The sequence below is a fragment of the Myripristis murdjan genome, chromosome 24 (genome assembly GCF_902150065.1).
Source record: "Myripristis murdjan chromosome 24, fMyrMur1.1, whole genome shotgun sequence".
Lineage (NCBI taxonomy): Eukaryota > Metazoa > Chordata > Actinopteri > Holocentriformes > Holocentridae > Myripristis > Myripristis murdjan.
In genome coordinates, this window is record NC_044003.1 from 12,682,818 (window position 1) to 12,703,297 (window position 20,480).

Consider the following 20,480-nt stretch of genomic DNA (forward strand, 5'->3'; position numbering starts at 1 on the left):
GCAGCATAACTGTATCATCAAAAAATGCTGGATTATGTTCTGAAGGTGAGAATACATCACCTCTGTTTAACTGTAGAAATAATCAGGGTTTGAAATCTACTGTCCAGTACAGCTGCTGTTCATGGAACTGATGTCAAAACAGATGCTTTTTAAATGTTGTTGCAGCCCAGCTATATACTAGGTTTTGACCTAGTTTTGTTTCCAATATGGATGGTCCCAGTTGCCAATGAACCTTTACCCTTGGCAATATTAATGCCGTGCTCCACCCACCACTGCATGCAAGAATCCCCATCCAAAAATCAGGATGAGAGAGACACAAGGGGGTTGATTAACACTGATTATTGCTCAGCCAATGCGATATAACCTTGATTGGACAACTGAGACTCAATCTGATGTTTATGGGGTGACTGAGATCTTGTCAGAGAAAGTCTTATCCTATCTGTGCTTTTTTTAGTTGCACGATAACAACATGGGAGTATTTAGATTAAAACATATGAAAAGCATATGAAGAATTGTGCCTTGTTCATGACCATGAAGGATTTTACATGCTCAACGAGAATTTGTCTGAGAATTAAACTGGGAACTCTGCTGTCGTGTCAGCAATTTAAGTGATGCATATACTTAATAGTTTAAGTACAGAATGCATTGCAACATTGAGCTTTTGCAACACTATTTTTTTTCCAGTGAGGAAGTGAGTCAGACAGTTAAAGGATTGGTAAAGGTCACGTCTAGGATCGTAAATCAGGCTGACATTTTGACTGGATGCTTGGGTTAGATAGACTATCATCAATCCAGTAGGGCACCAGTCTGTTTTTGACATGCAATTTGTTGTCTGTGTTTTGATGGACAATAAGTTAAATGATGTTTGGGGGGTAATTTTAGTTGTGTAAATTTTCAGAGTGGTGACATACTGTACAAAGACCACTGATATTCTCTCTGCTCTACCTCTTCTCAGATCCAGATACATAGGAAAGGTCTGGGAAATCTTGGAAGACACCATTCCCAAATTTACACATCCACATGAGAGTTTATCAGAGGTGAAGCCCCAGGCTGCAGAGTCCACTGAAGGGGGGGGCTCCTGCATGAGTCTCTGCAAGAGTGAATCACCCACAACAGCCCAAACTCCAGAAAAAAGAAAAGGTGCTGACACACGCACACTTTCACATGCACACAAGCATACATACATATACACCCACAAACATGCATCTCATTTGCACACACTGCCTGCCCATCTAATTGAGTGAGTCAGTTAAATCATCGATTAGATTAGGATCATTTGCTTGCACAAGCTTTATACAGCTTCAATTAATCAGCTGATTAATTTTTCAACAGACGGATGAACTGAGTTGTGATTTAAACAAACTGGTTAAAATATAATAATAAAATTCTCTTTGATAACGGCTTTACGTTTGATATCATACATTTTTTTTCAGGTTCAGAAAATAAAAAAGGGAAGGAAGGTGATAAGGATAAGAAGACTAATGGATTTTCCTCACCTCATCATAGTTGTGTAGACCAGTCTGCTGCAGAGAGTATGGATGCGCACACACAAACACATACACACACATACACTCATACACACACACGCGCACACACACACGGACACACACACACGCACACACACACACACACACACACACACACACACACACACACACACACACACACGCACAAGAAAACCCATCATATTTGTGTGATATTCTCCCAAGGGGCTTAGACGCACCCATTAGTAAGTTACACCCGTTTATCTATGTTCAAGCCCATGAATAAGCAAACTTATGTAGAGTTTATGTTTAGTTTTTCATTTTGGAATGTTATTATTCAAGTTTATATCTGTATAAATACTATATATACATGTATGTGTATGCTCTATGTACGCAAAACTGCCCTCCCACCCTGCATCCATAATTTAACTTGTATAGAGCATTACAATGAATATTTTATTCTCATACAGAAACTCTCCATATTCTTTCTGAAAACACTTATCAATAATTCCATCATTGTATAGCAGTAATCACACCCTTATACTCCTGCAACATTTATGCTACCATCCTGGTGATATTCCTACTTTGGGACAGGGAGAACTCCAGGCCTGTGTTCACCATCACACACACTGCAAAACAGCTCCTTTTCCAAGCCCCATCGCCAGTCAGCCAACCTCGTCTTGTCTCTTTTCCTGCTGTTTCATGCATCACTTCCTGTTTACCACAGCTCATGTAATATGGAGTGTAGGGTGGCTTAATGTGTGTATGGCAAGCTATAAATAAACCAGCAGGGGGAGCATTGGCAGAGTGAATAATTTGGTGTGCCCGCAAGACAGAAGAACCCGCCAAGTCAAGTACAGTTAAAATCTGATGGAGCTAGGGAGCAAAACATTTCCTCTAAAAGACAACCAATAGCTAGAAGTTGTTCCAGGTCACAGAGGCAGATACTGTAGGGCTGTACAAAAAACAAACAAACTAACAAACCAACAAACAAAAAATGCCGCTTTTCCCAGAAACAGTTAATCAATTCTTTGCTGGCCAATGACCAACCTTTTACCAAGTTGGACAGGGGTAATTGCATAACCCTCTGCTGAAGACTTAAACTCTCTGGTGGTGGTAAAAATGTGCGTCTTCATGTATCACAATTCTTATTTCAATCACAATATTTAAGTAAGATTTAAAAAAAAAAAAAAAAAAAAAAAAAAAAGGAAAAAAAACGATATTTTGTCACTGGACTATCTCCGTCTCTCTCTCGCCCTCTTTCTCTCACATATTCATCCACCTGCTATTGCTGACACTAACCACCTCCTTGTTCTCTCTTACATTCCCACTTGTTTTAGAGTAATTAACGTGTTGAATATTAAGATAATGTGGTGACATGCATGCACAAAGTAGCACGAAACATTGCACGAAACAATTGTGCTTAAGGCTAATGAAATACACACACACACACACACACACACACAGTCACAGAATTACCACAGTGCTCTTGCTTTCTCTTTACTGTGTCTCTGCTCACTGATACATTCAATTTGAATGCATAAATTGAAATGCACAGCTCACTATGCAGTGTGAGAAGCACTTCTCTGTTCAATTCTTTATGTGTAGTCTCTATATTAGTCCAGCAGCGCTCCCGTCTCTCAACGCCATTGTCCTTCAAATTGATTTTCCATGTCTCCTGGCCTATGTGCTCCTCATTTGATACATACCAAGGTGTGCAACAGGGGGCAGATTCTTACATGCAGATCTCTCTTGCCTTATTTATACCTGTGGAGGATCATTTCTGGTTTCTCATGCAAGAGGCAAAGTCTGAAAATCTCAAATGATTCTGGAAATTGTTATTTGCTTGTCTGTCAATTGAGAAAAATGCGCAATAGACAGTTGAATTCTACATATGATTATAATTATATGATAATATGGTAACATGATACATATGGTTATGATTATTATAAATATATTTGAATACCGGTATATCTTTGTACGCATGTGTGTATTTCTGTGTGTGTGTTTCTCAGGTACACACCCTCCTGTCCCCAAGATGGTGGTATGTGCCAGCTTGCACCCTCTTCAGCTGCTGGATAACAAGACCTTTGTGTTTGGTCAGATGGTATGTTGCATCTTTCCTCCTCCTCCTCCTCTCTCTCTCCTCACACTTGTTCTTTCAAAACATTTTTCCCATCACACTAGGAGGCATTAAGAGACACATTTGCATGCATAAAAATCTGATTTTTTTGCACATTGCCACAGAGATCTTCAGGACCACATTTGGGAACAGCCACACTCAAATTGTAATTTCTACATTGTCTGGATATAAGCTAGCAACCATGTCTTAGTGAGCATTGTAAAGAAATGGAATTGAAAAGCACATCAAACTGATGTGAGTCCAGATTTAAATACAGTCATGAAAGACACATTTCCAAGACATTTTCTCAGATATCAAAAATTGGATTTCATCTAACCATTTTCTCAGTGGTTTCAATGATCTAAACAGTAGCATTAATGTTACACCTAGCCTTCCAAGAAACAGGTCTGATCCAGTTCAGATCAAGACTCACCCACCCTTTTTTGATCCACATAATTTGATGTAAAAGGTATAAGGTCAGTGTATAATGTCAGAAAAAACAATTTCTAAATAGCCAAATCTGTTTGAATTGATACATACAGTACTTGTTCTTTTCCACTTTGTTCTTGCACTGAACCAGCTCTTTTTCAGTCAACACATCCTCTGCCTCAGATACCTCTCTGTTACTTTACACAGTAATATGAAATTGCACTGAGGCCTGTTGTAACAGTGGGTGGTAGAGATGAAACATGCCAATGCTTGTGATCTGCGGGCATGTTGTGTTCTATTTGGATGCCTCGCCTCAACAGGCTTCACTTGTTCTATTATTTACACCCTAAACCTAATAGCTGGATAATTTCCAGGATGTTCCTTTGCTAGAGGTATTATATCACCTCTAAGCTCTGATCTGAGACCAGAGTGGCCTTTTTGCTATTTGACTTGATCCATGAGAGGATTTGACAAACAACTGACCTTGGTTAACTGGTTATAGGTGACTCTCAGAATGCTAGTGTATTTCTGTGTGTGTGTGTGTGTGTGTGTGTGTGTGCGTGTGTGCGTGTGTGCGTGTGTGTGTATGTGCCCCATACAGGTGGATTCCTCTAAGAATTTAGGGCAGTGCCCTCTTTCCCAGCTGTACAGTCACATTGTGCTGCTGACCAGGACTCGGGCATGCCCGCTGGAGCCCCCACCCAAACCACCCACTGTGCCCCGTTGGAAACTCATCCGCCCTCGCAAGGAGACCATGGTCATCAACAAATCTCAGGGTGAGAAGAAAGCTGAAAGGAAAGGAGAGAAAGATGGTTAAATGAGGACATGTGGGGCAACAGAAAAATGTTTTGTCTGTGGAGCGTGGAGTGAAAAAGGCAGATGGTGAAAGAGTAAGCAAGAGATCATAGAGTGATGGAAGGAGGAGTTGAGTTCAATAAATAAATGTGTTAGGAAAAGTGGGCTAATGTTAATTCTGGGAGTCAGAGCCTACAGAGGGTATGTGCTGAAATGCAAATAGGAGAAGAATAGCTACAATTTTTCAGCATTCAAAATAGCTCCTGGCTCGGGCATATCTGACATCTACTGAACTCTGAGTGAAAAGCAGAAAAAGCAATAAAGACAGACAAGCTGACTGTAAAAAAGAAGCGCTCATGTTATGTGTAAGCTCTCTCTTTTCTCGCAGAACTCCCTGTGCTGAAACCAGAACAATTCATTGAGGTCTCGAGCCCTTTCCTTTCCTACCACGTGAAGAGTAGCATGGGGCCAGTCCTAAACCTGTGAGTATACTGAAGTTCTTGAAAAACTGAAAAGCTATTCTCCTGTATGTCTGCTCATTTGTTCATCATAATGGTTAGAGAGACCGTCCCTCAGAGGCACCTGCCCTGCTGAAGTGTTTAGTGTCTTGGCTGAGCAAGACACTAAATACAAATACAAATTCCTCCTCTCCCCCGTTCACCTTCCAAAAACAAGACCATAATACACAGGCAGCATTTTGGGCAATGCACAATATATGAACATTTCTTCAACAGCTGTATCTTTTTTTAAATACAGTTGTGCCTTAAAAACCCTCAGTGTTATCCAGACTATGTTCTTCCCAACTGACTCTTGCAGTATTGACTGGAGGCAGTATTTGCACATCTCCATCACCTCAAAAATGAGCTCATATACAATTATTTATTATTTGTTATTTACTCAAATCCACTATCCAACTGCCTTTATGGAGCAAAAGCACTGTTAAAGCAGAAATACTGCACCAATATGATTTGATGTCTAATGTGACATCAAATCCTACTTGACTTATCATGCTTAGATAATATAGCCTCAATGCTAGTTGTTTGTGGATGTCTAGTTTTACATTCTCTGAGATGTGTTTTTGAGGTGATGCATGTTAAACAGCATATATAAATCATGACCCATATGAACTAAATGTGTTTGTTTGTGTATGTTAGGGAGGCCAAGCAGGACAATCAAAGGAAGGATTCCTGCAACTCTGCTCTGGTGTCCTTTGCTGAGAAAGAGGAGAGTGAAAGCCGAGAGGGCGTTGAGGCTGATGCAGCTGAACCCAACAGAAACTCACCAAACACCACTGACAGCATAGAGGTACATAGATCTGCTCTTATTCAGAATTCATGTCAGTTTAGTAAATTGTAAATTAAAAGGAAGCCTTGTGTTGAATTTAGAAAGTTAATCAATTGGGTTATCACCAGGCCATTCATTGTAATGTCTATAGGGATCTGTGCTACCATGCGCTACTAATGTGATTCAGCCAAAGGTGGCTAACGGCATGATGTTCGCTCTGCTGACTAGCTGTCAGTTGTAGCAAAACAAGCACACAGAAAGAAAGATATTATCAGCTGCCTACAAAATTTTGTGGCCTCCTCTCATTGTTTCCTCACTGCATTCTGTGCTCCCTAACTCTGTCTGCCTGCCCTGGAAGTGTGTTGTTGAAGGCTCATCAGCACTGTGTTGTGTGTCAGTGACAAGAGACTGCCATCCCCCAGTCTCAAAGTCACTTCTGCTGTCTCCCAGCCAGGCCACCACTGACCAGGGGCACATCTGCACTAAAGACAGAACTAGTGAGGGAAGGGAGAATGAGGGGGGATGGGGTGCAGAGCAGTAGACAGACACAGAGACAAGCATACACGCAGAAACAAAGATAGAAAGGAATAAACTGAGGACATCTGCACTGAAAGCGAAGAGGGAAGAAGAAAAATGGAAGGAAAGTGACAGTTAGGAAGGGAGAGATGAAAGCGGAGCAGAAAAGAGACAGAGGGGAAGGGAGAGTCTCTGGTGTGTGGTGGTGGTGAACGGGGCGCGTGGGTTTCATACAGGGAGAGGTCGTGTACTCTGCTGATGAAAAAAGCAGCGCAATTAGATGGTGAGCCATCAGTGTCTGCGTCTCCTGGGGGGCTCATTATTACACTTCATTCCAAGCATACAGAGAAAAAATAGTTCATATTAATCGCCCTCTTGTGTAACTGTGACCAGCTATAAAATGGTTAGGCCAGGGCAGTATGGATACGCTATTTTGATGTGTGGTTTGATGTATGTGTGCACGTGTTTGTGTGTCTAATATTCATGTGGTCTGGGCACGTGTATCTGTGTAATGTGTACCACATTTATTCTTGTTTTTACTGCATGTGCGTTCATGCTCTTCACAGGCATACAGTTTGTTGGGTCACATGCTCAAGGGACTATGTGTCAAGTGTGAAGGAATTGTTTACTGTTGACCCCACCCTTTGTTCAACACGGGCCAACAGAACCCACCTCTGTGTCCAGCTCCTAGGATATAAGATGATGGTGTCACATGATGGTCCTAATACCCTGAATGGGACCTACTCACTCCAGTTTAGTGTAAGGCTAAAGAATTAGGTCCTGGTTGTAAACGAGCCTTTTTGATATGTTTGGAATGCGGTTAATCGCCAAAGCCGCTCTGTGACGCCAGTTTAGTTGTGTTATAAAACCACACTTCCCACAGTGCAGTCCGGCATCTGAGATCAACAGATTTTTTTCTGCCATTAGCCCCTTGCGCACTGAGAATGACCACAGATAAGTGTTTTTAACTTGATGTTGTTTTAATTTATTTCATATATGAACTGGGGGACACTTTGGGGGAAAAACTGAAATATGGAGAGAGTCACTTGGAGAGAAGAGACTTAACTCTGGCTGACACTCAGTGTAGAAAACTAAAGCCCCGTGAAGTTTCAGATTAAAGAAATGCCCCCCTCCATGCCTGCCAATTTGATCACAGGAAAAAAATAACTGTCTCCTCAGTCAGAAGCAGCTTAAAATCCCTGGAGCCTTTGGTCAGTGTAAGCTCTTATCAGTTTGTGTGTATGAGGATGTTCTGTTACTGCATATGGGTAAAATAAGCACTCTGATAAAATGACATGCTGTGGGTGGACTGGACATGACATGCCTCAGAGCTTTGATCAAAGTTTTTCTATATCTTGAAATCAGGTACACACCCACATAAACACATGGTCCACTCAGTCACAAGCATATACTTGGACACACACACACACACACACACACACACACACACACACACACAGACAGACAATTTCCTTGCTGAGTTGAGGAAGTGGTGCTGTAGTGGTGGAGAAGAGGTCAAGTGCGTCTTGCAATCACAATACCTCTTTGTGTCTGTCTTGGTCTCTGGGTACTTATTCAAATGAGTAGTGACCTACACACACATGCACAAGCACACACACACATGGAGTGACTCATTCCAGTCTTAGCTGGGGTTGCTTTTGAAGTAACACCATATGAAGCCATCATTTTCATTGAGGGCTTAGTAAACTGGTGAACATTCCCTGAGCTTTTCACTCAGGAGGATATATTTTTTTTTTTTATCAAGCCCAATTTTTCAGTGCTTGCAGAAATTGTCAGGTAGTATAGTACAGGTACAGTACATCATGTACCACATAGAAATCTAGCCTTGTCAGCAAAGCACAAGTGCTGCCATTTTCCAGGCCAAAGTCTTTCTCTAACCAAAAAAAAAAAAAAAAAAAAAAAAAAAAAACTATTATGGCATATGGAGTACTTGATAAATGTCTTGTTAGCTTTATTTCTTCATTGCATCGGGCAGACTAGTGTGAAGTCCAAGCTGTTGAGTAATTCCCCTCTAAGAGAAATTACATGCTAAACATTATAATAACTCCTCATCTGTCTGACAGTCTAAGTAAATTAGAGCTGGTGTTCCCCATTGGTGTTTTTAGCTGGGGAGGAGCAGCCCTTGTCACATTAAACTATGTCTCATCTCCTGTGGTGCTCAGCGAGAGCAGCACAACGCCACAGCTGGCATGGAATCACTAGAGGGTGGAGGCGTATCTCTGGCACTGTTACTCTATCAGCAACTCACAGCTCATGCATCCCCCCACCCTCTTTCTTTCTCTTTCCCTTTAGGTTACTACAGAGGACAGGAAGAAGGACGATGATGCTGTCTCCAATGGTATAAGCTGTTCTTTTCCAATGCAGAGCTGCTTATTATGTATAGAATAATCTATAGTATATTTTACACTACGCAACAGGCGATTGTTCAGCTTCCCCGAGGTCAAACTGTAGCCAAGCAGATCATGCAGTAGCTCATTAAGTCTGGTTTATTGGAAATGATAAATGTAGTGTAGGCCTTCATTATGGGTTGACTTGGACAGACTCAGCATAGCATGGTCCATTTTGTGAGATTAGAAGACTTCTTTGCATCTCTTGTCTCTCCTCCCTCCATCCTTCTCTCCATCCTTCCTTTGGTTGGCCAAGACTGTTTGAAGAAGATGGGTCTGAAATTATGCCTTATGACAACTGGCCAATTACCCGCCTTCTCTCGGCCCCCGTTTAGTTGCTTAGTAACACCTGCAGTTTGAGTGAGCAGACCACCATTGCTCAGCAGCAGAGACTCTGGCCCTTGCTGCCTCAGTTCTCTGATCAGACTCTCGCTTTGTGGAGCTTGGGAGCAAAGCAACTGCGTGTCTCTGTGTATGTGTGTGTGTGTGTGTGTATGTATGTGTGTGCGTGTGCATGTGCATGTGCGTGTGCATGTATGTTTTTCTTTTCAGGGTGGAGGGGTTCTGCATGCATATGTCTATGACTTTACAGTGCATGCATGGGGATTGTGGGAGTCGATGAGTGGGAGTGCGCGTGTGCATGTGCACTCACTATGCCATTATGTGGGAGTTTGGCCATTTCGACTCACTGTGTTTAAGATAATGATTAGAGTCTACGATAACTTGCTATGAGTCACAAGAGGAAAGGCATTCTGTTGCCCACAGCATTTTCAAATATGAGATCCCATTCTATATCCATTTAGTATTAAGTACAGCATGAAAAACACAAGTCAAGTTGATGTTGCTCAGCTTGATAAGGGTATGTTTTTCTTATAATGAGCCACTGAGTTTAGCATTAGCAAATTATGATTAGTAATACTGAGGACTAGCAAACAAAGGGAAGTGTAGTATTTTGCTTCAGCTTACTAAAAAATGTAATTTACAATATGTCCACAAGTGGCAACTGAGGGGTTCAGGAGCTCCCTGACAAAGAGAGAAGAAATTCACAGAATACATTTTGACACCAAAAGCAGGTGAACACCATGTATGGGTCACAAAGCAAAGCTGGAAAAATGTCAGTTGCTTTGACAAATGACCTCAGCAGACTCAAATGGATAATCTAGCCACAAACCATAATTGCATGGTTCAAACGTCAAGAGCAAGCAGAGGAAGCAGAAGCAGAAGATAAAATGTAGTTGGCATTTGTGACATTTCATCCAGCACATTCAGAAATAATATTAACTAAAAATTTATCAGCACACCAATGTCTAGTTGCATGCAATCTGAATATTTTCCATCATTGGTCCTTAATTCGATGAAGATTAATCATGGTCAAGCATAATTATTACTGAACATTTCAAATTACTTACAACTGGACATTTTGATGTGTTATATTTTTGTCAGCATGTGATCACAGTCAGTTCTGGCTGTAAATAGAGGGGAATTAGAGTGTACGAAAGATTTGTTTGATTCCAGATATTATCATAGCCCTCTAGGCTAAAGGAGTTGCCATGAATAAAGTGCTCATTTCAAAAAGCTGACAGAAATTTCACAATGATTGGACAAACTACCATGGAGTTTGGCCAAGTATGTAGTTGGCCATGATTTTTGGCAAATTCAATTTTCAGCATTCCAGCAGCCAACTATGGTTGCTCTAGTTAACTTTTATGTCTAGAACACCTTCAGCACAGAGGAAGAAAGATTCCACAGAATTTTACAAAAGGTACCATTTTTTCATAATGTTCCCTCATTACATGCTTTGACTCGACAACAAAATATAGCTCAAACATTTGGTTTTGCATACAATAGGCCAAATAATCCGGCCAGTAATATATTTTCCAGTTAAAATACTGTTTTATTCAGGAAGGCAGTGCCTTCTCGCCTTGAAGAACGTAACAAAGGCCTTTGTTCCAGATCAGCCTGAAATGATGACCAAGGAGCCCAAACCCCAGGACCTCTCAGTTCTGGACAAACCCATGCTGCAGGAGACCTGGGTGGCCCTGGACGACTTTGCTAATTGCTTCAAGTGAGACACAACCACATACACCCACACACACCCACACACACACATGTATTTCCATATTATCCATATTGACACTAAGGTATCTCAATATGGACAATGGGGTTTGACAGTGACAAAAAAGGATGGTTTTGCTAAATACTGAAAAGGAGTTGACAAACCTTAGGGGTCTGTTAACTCCTACTGAAGAACATTAGGACAATTTTGACATTTTGACTTTAATCTCACAATTCTGCAATTTAAGTCAGAATTCTCTGAGAATAGAAGTCAGAATTGTGATATTAAAATTTTGACTTTGCTCTCAGAATTCTGACTTTGAAGCCCTAGTCCAAAATTGATTTAGATAGATAGATAGATAGATATACTTTATTGATCCCAACCAGGGAAATTCTGGAAGTTCACAGAGTGCAGCGGTTGTGCAGCACGAGTTTGTTTGTAAACTGAGGGACAGGTGAGCTAGTTATTGTGAAGTCAGGATTGAGGTGGGACTGGAGTTAAAGCCTTGGGGAAGGGCAGGAGAGTCAGTGTTATTCTCTGCATCATGACCAATTAAGGTAAGTTGTGCTGTATAAATTCCAGATCTGACAGGAAGTTTAATGGCAAAGCAGCTGCCCAGTGAAAGTTGCAAAACCAAAAAATAATGGTGTAGCAATGCAACATTATTTTTAGCATACACACAAGTTTTCTGTATGCTGTAATCAGACTGCACTGCTTTCTCTCTCTCTCTCTCTCTCTCTCTCTCTCTCTCTCTCTCTCTCTCTCTCTCTCTCTCTCTCCCTCTCTCTCTCTCTCTCTCTCTCTCTCTCTCTCTCTCTCTCTCTACATATATATATATATATATCCTTGACAAAATAATTGGGATTGTTATCAGATTAGGTCAACAGGACGGGATCAGGACAGGATTGGCTATTTGTCAAAAGTCTTGGTACAGGAAGAAATAAATTGGGATTGGGCAATATGGGACTAGAGTCCCTCCACTTACCGAATGCCTCTCCAATGTTAATTGATGTTAAGGTTTATTGTGTGCAACTTTAGATGGTTTCTAAGGTCTCAGAACCTCAGAATTGTGAGATTGAAGTCAAAATTCTGGCTTTATTCTCATAATTCTGACCATTTCTCAGATTTTTCACTTTTTTTCTCAGAATTCTAACTTTAATCTCAGAATTTTGAGATGGATCTTTTTTTTTTTTTTTTTCTATGTGGTCCTAATCTTCTACCCTACTATGCAGCATTTTTTCTTTGTGTAACAAATGTTGCAAAATTCAAAATAGATGTGATCAAAATATTTTTTTAAAAAATATTTTAATAACTAAACACACACAAATCACTGACAGAATTTGCACTTTCATTCCAGGACTCTCTTGGTGTTCCATAAGCCACAAACATATCCACACCATGTCCAGAAATCTAATTTTAAGGTAGGTATCAAGCATCAACTCATGGGATAACTGAGTTGCACTTTTTCAATTCTTCTTCTTCTTCTTCTTCTTCTTCTTCTTCTTCTTCTTCTTCTTCTTCTTCTTCTTCTTCTTCTTAATAGTATCATTAGTTAATTTCCACATTCCCACATCAGTGTTCTTTGACACATTGATATTGTTTCTATATTGGACATAATGGGCTCTATTTTAACAATCAAACACAAGTGCTCATCCGTTTCCATCGATGGCAACAGCAGTATTCCATCAAAACTGAGTGAGGCATCTCTGTGTGTGTACGCGCATTGTGCACCCACTTATGCAGGAATGCGTTGCTACCTTGATAATGTAACCTTAAAATAACAGTGAAATTCTGCACCATTGACTCCAGACATGGTTTTTAATCGCGCAATCACTTTCAACTGCCTCAATTTAGCCATACTCCAACAGTGCACCTGACCACACTCTGTATTTGCTATTTACACAGTGTTGGTGCTGGTCGGGAAAATGACAACTCGAAAAGACTAGAAAAGACACTTGCATTGCGCTTGGTGCCACTTTGCACCAAGTGTAAGATAGAGCCCAATAAAGTTACCATTAGCTACTGTTACCCGCAGAGTACCGTTACCTCCAAAACATCTAGCATAGGCATTAACTCCACAGGAGCGTCCACCCACACTACTGCTACGGCTGGACCCCTGCCTGTGTCATCTGCTGCTGCTAGTCCACAAGAACACACACACATACACACACACACACACACACACACACACACACACACACACACATATGCTAAATGTTTCAAGCTGCCAGGTTGATACATACAGCAAATGACTTGCCATGGGTAGCCCAACCTAAATCTATGTGTAGCACTATCTATATTGTTGACTTGATGCCTCTACAAGTGTCCAACTGCGTCATCCTGCCTGTCTCTGGGAACTAATGAATCTGTTTAGTTCTCAAAGCACACTCCCTATTAGCACTACATGCACATCACACAAACGCGTGCGCACACACACACACACACAAACACACACACACACACGCACACACACACACACGCACACACACACACACACACACACACACACACACACACACACACACACACCTCTGAATGTTCACTCTGCTTCTCATTCCAGACACGTTTGTGTTCTCTTCATCTTCTGTTGTTCTCCATTTCTCTTTCCCTCTCTTTCTCTCTCTCTCTGTCTTTTTGTTCTTCTCTTTTTCTTGCACCTTAGCTCTGTCCTTCCCACTGTCTTCCACATTACATTCACCATCTTGGCTTCTACTTAGTTGCTACCACAAATGCGTCTTTACCTCTCAACTTGCCTCTCGATCACCTCTCTATCCCTCCTCTTACCTCCTCTGTCTTCCCTTTCTGTGTTGTTTTCTCTTCATTTTCTTTTAGCCTCTCTTCTACTAAGCTTACCATTCTATCTGTTTATCAACACTCCTCCCTGTTGCTCTCTCCTCTTTCTTACTCTTTCACTTGTTCTCTTCATTGAACGCCTTGTGTGTATTTGTGTGTGTGTATGTGTGTATGTTTTTGTGTGTGTGTTTTCCCCAGTGTCCAGAGGAGAGAGGCTCTCACTACCTGTACGTGGACAGCCTGCAACCTTCGCAGGTCCTCATCAGCTTCTCTGCTCTGATACGCTGGGGAGAGAGAGCTGAGGACAGTAAGCGTTTATCTGCACTGCACGCATGCATGCACGTGCACGCGCGTGCGTGCACACACACACACACACACACACACACACACAAACATTCACATACAGACAAAGAGCATGCAACATGCAGAGCTTGACTCAAGTCTTTGCCAACAGATATAAATCCCCATCCCACACACGCTGCACACACCAACATTAACATAATCCCAAAAAGAATAATTTACTGTATGTGTTAATGATCCATGTTAAAATTTGGAATATAGCACCCCCAAACTAACACCACTGCCAAACAGCAATACTAAAACACTGTGGTTATGATTTTTGACAAAGATCTTTGGGCACACTCTTTTTCTTTCCACTTCATTACCCCTCATAGCGAAGGAGTCCTCAGCAGCATGTCAGTCTGCAGTCCTCCTTGCCCAGCCGTACTCCTGGAAGAGCCTGCAGTCTCAGCTGCCAGTCCTCCACATCCAGACCACCTCCCACAAGGCAACCCAGCTCACCTTAGCTCCCGGGTAGGGCTGTCAGCAGTAATGCAGATTTGCCAGACCAATTACTGTCATGTTATTATGCAAGAGATTGCTGAAACAATGATCAACACTAGACGTTTGGAAAAAGTGCATGAGCACACTGACAAGAGATCAAGCTCTTTATGAATTGTTCTTTTCACTATGTTCCTTAAATTGTGAACTGTCTGTGTAATGTATAATTTTCCTAGATATAGGTCGAACTCAGCAAGCTGCTATCTTCTTCCATGAAATACATGCACTTTTTGATACTTAAAATGTTGATATGACAAATCATTTGAATCTGAAATCAAAAGCATTCCAGGCTTGATATCTTATATTGTCAGATTCATTTTATGTGTTGTGATATTTTTAATTCTATATATGGGAGTCATAGCATTTCAGGTGTTGATCTTCAGCACCTTACAGTATGAAGAGAGTTGAGAATATGCAGTCTGGGAGAAGGTGATATTTGATGGAGCTAGATATAGTCAGAAAAGTCCTGAAAAGCTAAAGGAACACAAGACTGTAATATATACATGCAGCAAGATACACGTTTCATAGAGGCAGTGTTCCTCTGGTGCAACAAAAAAGGGGAATGACATGAACCACAGAGGAAATTACGAGAGTCTGCTAAATACAGATTTCCTCTGTACTTCACGTCATTTCACCTTCACAGCATTTTGTTGTTTTTCCAGTTCTTATTTCTAAGGGATTCCTTTATGAACCTTTAATGCAGCATAATGCATGCAGCATAGCCTGCTAAGTTTATATATTACAGTTTATATATTAGCTTTTCAGTATTTTTTTTTACATCTGATTTATTTTAACTAGATTCAGTAAATATAAATTTTTTGCATTCAAGGTGCCTCCTGTTTCTCAGCCTAGTTTGATAACCCATATTTCTCCCACTTTTGCCATCCTCACAATGTTTAAAAAAACAAAACAGAACAAAACAAAAAAATATTCTTCACATTTCCCATTTCCGACTCATGACCCAGTGTAACCCTCAACGATATTTAGCCTGGCATGAACACTTTCAAGATTAAGCATGTACTTCCCAGCATTGGCACCTGTTCACACAACACTATTTCTGGGATTTTGAAAAGCTTTCACCAAATGGTGTGTGTGTGTATATATATATATATATATATATGTGTGTGTGTGTGTGTGTGTGTATATATATATGTTACCTTTTAACCATTGTTCAGATTTCTACAGCCATGTAGTGATATACTGGAGCTAGGAATTGCAAAGCTAAAAGTGAGCAGGGGATATCTGCGTATCTCAGATGCACTGAGAAGCAGTAAAAAGCATCTGTCCTAGTCTCTATTAATGGATGCTACTTGGCCTAGAAGCAGAGGGCCTAGTTTCTGGGGTCAGGCGGAGGTACGCAGCAGTGCAATTACCACTATGCCGTAATCACACGCCTCTCAACTTATCTTGCCTATAGGCCCCATGGAATACACTCTCTAGGAAAAAGGCTGATTTGCCATTGCTTTCTTACAGCAATCAATCTCAGCATTGACTTTTTCTCCCTGTCTGTCTCTCTCTATCCATCTCTCTGGGGTATAGTATTTTGCCAGTGTGTCATTTTCTTCAGACTCTCTCCCCAACCCCCTCTTTGCTCACTCTACCCGTATGATTTGAACATACAGCTGGCTTGTTCTGGTGTTCTGATTTGTGAGGGTTTTTTTTTTTTGGCTGCATCTGCTCTTCATGCTTTTCTCCTCTTTCTTAAACTAATCTATCCATTTTCCTTCTCCTTCCCATTTGCCCCACTTGTATGCATTTTTCTTTCCTCTGGAGCACTTGCCCATTTCTGGCTCTGCAATGCTCATCCATTTAACTGGGCTGTGATGGCTGAATTATGTAAAGGTAATGGGTCCAGGGAAGGGGGGGTGCCATTTTGTCAGGTCTGACCAGGCCCTGTGAACTCAGCATGCATTCGGCAGAGGGGAGGTGGGACTGCTCGATCCAGTCAGCGCCACCATTCAGAAGAGAAAGGATTTTTATTAAAAGTGGATGGCTTGTTGTTTCATGCATTTGGCTGTGATGGGTAAAGAGTCACATTTTCACCCCTAACGACTGGTTGTTTTTAGTTTGATTTGGATGACCCAGGAATTCAAAGGAACAGTTTCTTAAAATACATAGAAGATATCTGCTCACTTACCCCTAGTGTAGTCTCTCCACCCAGATAGTTTTCTGTGTCTGTCACAAGCTCCCCTGTGTCCTCGCACTCCAATACAGTAGGGCTCGATGTGTAATATTTTCTGGAGCTTAAACTGTCAAACATTTTCATATAAAAATCTTAACAGTTCTTAGAAAACAGAAACACTGACATAATGCACAGCCCTCCATGGTGCAGAGTTTTGTTGGGAACTATCTCCTTCTGAATGATATTGGCAAACTATATCTTTCCACCTCCAAAGAGCACAAATAAACTTTGTATGCTTGGTTAACTATTCTTTTAAGCTTATTCTACTATTACATTCACTGTAAGTCAGTCTGCACCGGAGAGGAGAGTCATCAAAATTCCTAGAGTGTAATTTCATGCAGTGTTAATGAGAGGGACAGCAACATGGAGAAATCCTCTTGTGAGGTTTAGGAAGCCAATCAGACATTTATAGCCTCAGGTATACATGTATTCTTTGCACCTGTATCTGAAATGACTTACCTACCTGTCTCTCACCAGGCGCCATGTGCTGCGTGTCCACACAAGGGCAGCGCTGGGCTACCAAGTCAACCTGTGCAGCGAGACGCCTTTTGTCTTTGGAGATGAAGAAACTGTCATGCCACACCTCACCAAGGTTAGCGAACCCATCAGAATGTAGAATGTAAAAATCATTTTGGTTCTATGACCCAGGTTCGACCCACTGCAGGATCAGTGCTAATAGGAGGACAACAGGGGCAATGTCCACCACAGCTAAATGGACATGAGTTAAACACTGTATAACCTTCCCCATGTTCTTTCCCTTATTCTTCCCTTGTTTCATGTTTAAATTCACACAAGCCAATCTTTTTCACCCTCTTTCATCACCACATGCATTGCCTCCTCTACTCTGTCATCTATCATTTCATCAAATCTGTTGCTACAAGAGAGAGACAACTCGACAAGTGGATTTATAATGTATGGGATGATATGCGTTTTGCTTTCATTTCATTCTCCATCTTCATCTTTTTTGAGGGAAGAGTGGGTGACTGTGTGTGTGTGTGTGTGTGTGTGTGTGTGTGTATGTGTGTGTGTGTGTGTGTGTGTGTGTGTGTGTGTGTGTGTGTGTGTGCGTGTGTGTGTGTGTGTGTGTGTGTGTGTGTGTGCATGTGTGTGTATGTAGAGGCACTGTCATGACCTTAGGATTTCTTACACTTTGATACTATTTTTGATACTATGATGATACTTGTTTCAATGTATTTGTTTTGATTTCTTTTGAAGCTGTATCTCTGTGATGTCTAGTTTTTAACTCTTGCATGTTGAATCTGCCATCTGCAGTTCTGCACAACAGATTTACCCTTGGGTCCTAATAAGAAACCTTGAGCCTTGAACCTTGAACCAACTAACTCCCTCTCTCACAGAAAGCTAATGCTAGTCACGGTACACCAAAACAAACAAGCTGGGAGATGGGGAGGTAGTGAGTGCAAAATAGAGTGGTGGAAAAACAAATGGATGAATCAATGAATACTTGATTAATCCCAGTGAGGGAATTGTCTTGCCTCATGCAGCATGCAAAACATAATGGAACAGACAGAAAACATACAAATACTGTACAGTACATAGCATAGGTGACAAGACAAGACAGATGTCATTATCAAAAAGTAGTCTGGGTTCATACAAAAATTACAGTGTAGAATGTACACTCGCTATTTATAGTTATCTTATATTAAAGTGATGGAAATATAACAATTACAGAATTGAGCTCAACTGAACATGGGGAATGACAAGATGAACTCACACTTATAAGATTATCCGTGCTGCAACATAATTGGAGTAAGGTTCATCCCAGCTCCCACTTTAGGAAAAACATGTTTAACAAGCATATCATCGTCTTGACAGTAACAGACTACAACTCTATACTCTCAAGTTTTAGATGGATGTGTCGATTGGCTTTTTTTTTTTTTTTTTGATGGTTATGTATTTAATTTATGGTTGAAAATTCATTGGCTGTCTTATTCACAGCACGGCAGTGAGTAGAACAGTACTAGAACGGTACTTCTTGCCATATTACAGATCAGACTATCTAATCTAGTCAAGCTCTGTTGCAGGGTAGACAGGGACTATACTGTGCTATAGAATTAAATTCAGGCATTTTGATGAGACTTGTGATTCAGACACTCCTCAAGAGTTTTTTCTGCGTTTTTATTGTACTTTTAGTGAATATTGTTACTGCGCTATTATTTAAAAAGGTAAACAACATTTTTCTAAAGCAGCTTAACAATTGAGAAAAAGTGCCAGGGATGGTCAAAATGCCATTATTTCAACTTTCTTCCACAGTCCTCCTAAGCACTGTTAGTATAGTCAGTTCACCATAAGCAGTTTCAATGCATTCCACCATTTAAACCTGCAATAAGTGATTTCAGAACCTGTTAACAATTCTGAAACTAACTTGTGTTTGATGGAGACTTTTGTACCCCTAATTGTCTGAGCAATACCAAGTTGCAAGGCCCAGCCATTTTTTTTTTTTTTTTTTTGGTTTGTTTGTTTTCAACCTCTTTTCTGTCTTTGTGGTCAAATTGCAGCCTAGAATGTAACTCTGCCCATTCGTCCCCCTACAGAATAAAATCTCCACTCTCCCCCTTCCAATTCACCCTCATCTCTGAAGCATCTCTGAAACTGCACATACCATGGATAAACATACCCAAGTTTCATATCAGTCATACAGTATGTTAGTGCCTCTCTCTGCAATCAGTCCTGCGGCCACAGAAAAAGTTCATTTGAAGCAGTTGTTGACCTTGTCACTGAAAGTCTGCAGCTTCTCTACATTTTCAAATCGGAGGTCAGAGACAAAGTAATCCAAGTAATCCAACAAGAGGCTTGTGAAAGTGACATTTATCCCTCGTTGCCATCCAAAAAACCCTGCATTTTTTGCCATAACTTTGGATTTTGTAAAACCAAGCTACCAAGAACTCTCAACACCATCTAGTGCTCAGTAAAATACTTACTGCAGTTTTAAAGTGCGTTCAGTTATATTGTAGACATTCTTCTTTGCCGTTCCTTTTAATTCCATTTTTTCCACTCCTTCTCTGTGTTGTCCAGGAAAGTGAGCGTTTCAGTGAGCAGGCCTCGTTCATCCTTAGGGCCCTGGTCAGATTGGTGGCCTCCTTCAGTGATGAGCAGGAGCAGCCAGTAGCCAGGAGGGCGCTGGAGGAGGCCTACTGTCCCAAAAACATCAACACCACCACAGGAAGATGGGAACACCACAGGGTATCTTGCTTAAATACAGACAGTCACAGTCATACATGCAGACAATAGCTTCCTAAATGTTTTGCAGTTACACACTGTACATTATATAAATATAGTATGTTGTATATGGTTGTGGAGTGACAAGGATCACACTGTAATGCACACCTGTGGCCACATAGCATTTCTTTCAAGTATTAGTGAGCGAGCCCAAAATTACCATTCCTATTTGTGTTCCTCAGCAACTCCCTTGCTTTGCTGCTGTTCAAGAACTATATTATGTTGAGGAAGAATAACTTTTAACACGTTTTCAGTTCAATTTATAAAGTATTTGAGTTATTTCTTTATTCATGCCTTGATGTTTTACAATTATAACTCAAGGCCTTACTGTGAG

The 20,480-nt window shown here is 40.9% G+C and overlaps 1 protein-coding gene across 1 annotated transcript in view; it reads left to right on the plus strand.

The window, feature by feature from the left end:
• Positions 1-20,480, plus strand: part of adgb (androglobin) — a 56,070-nt gene that overhangs the window by 12,753 nt on the left and 22,837 nt on the right. Inside the window, exons 8-20 of the mRNA XM_030047842.1 lie at positions 956-1,098; positions 1,434-1,532; positions 3,500-3,591; positions 4,637-4,811; positions 5,219-5,312; positions 5,985-6,135; positions 8,944-8,989; positions 10,992-11,103; positions 12,452-12,515; positions 14,086-14,194; positions 14,562-14,700; positions 17,387-17,501; positions 19,943-20,110. Coding sequence (XP_029903702.1) covers positions 956-1,098; positions 1,434-1,532; positions 3,500-3,591; positions 4,637-4,811; positions 5,219-5,312; positions 5,985-6,135; positions 8,944-8,989; positions 10,992-11,103; positions 12,452-12,515; positions 14,086-14,194; positions 14,562-14,700; positions 17,387-17,501; positions 19,943-20,110 — 1,507 coding nt within the window. The remainder of the gene's footprint in view (positions 1-955; positions 1,099-1,433; positions 1,533-3,499; positions 3,592-4,636; positions 4,812-5,218; positions 5,313-5,984; positions 6,136-8,943; positions 8,990-10,991; positions 11,104-12,451; positions 12,516-14,085; positions 14,195-14,561; positions 14,701-17,386; positions 17,502-19,942; positions 20,111-20,480) is intronic.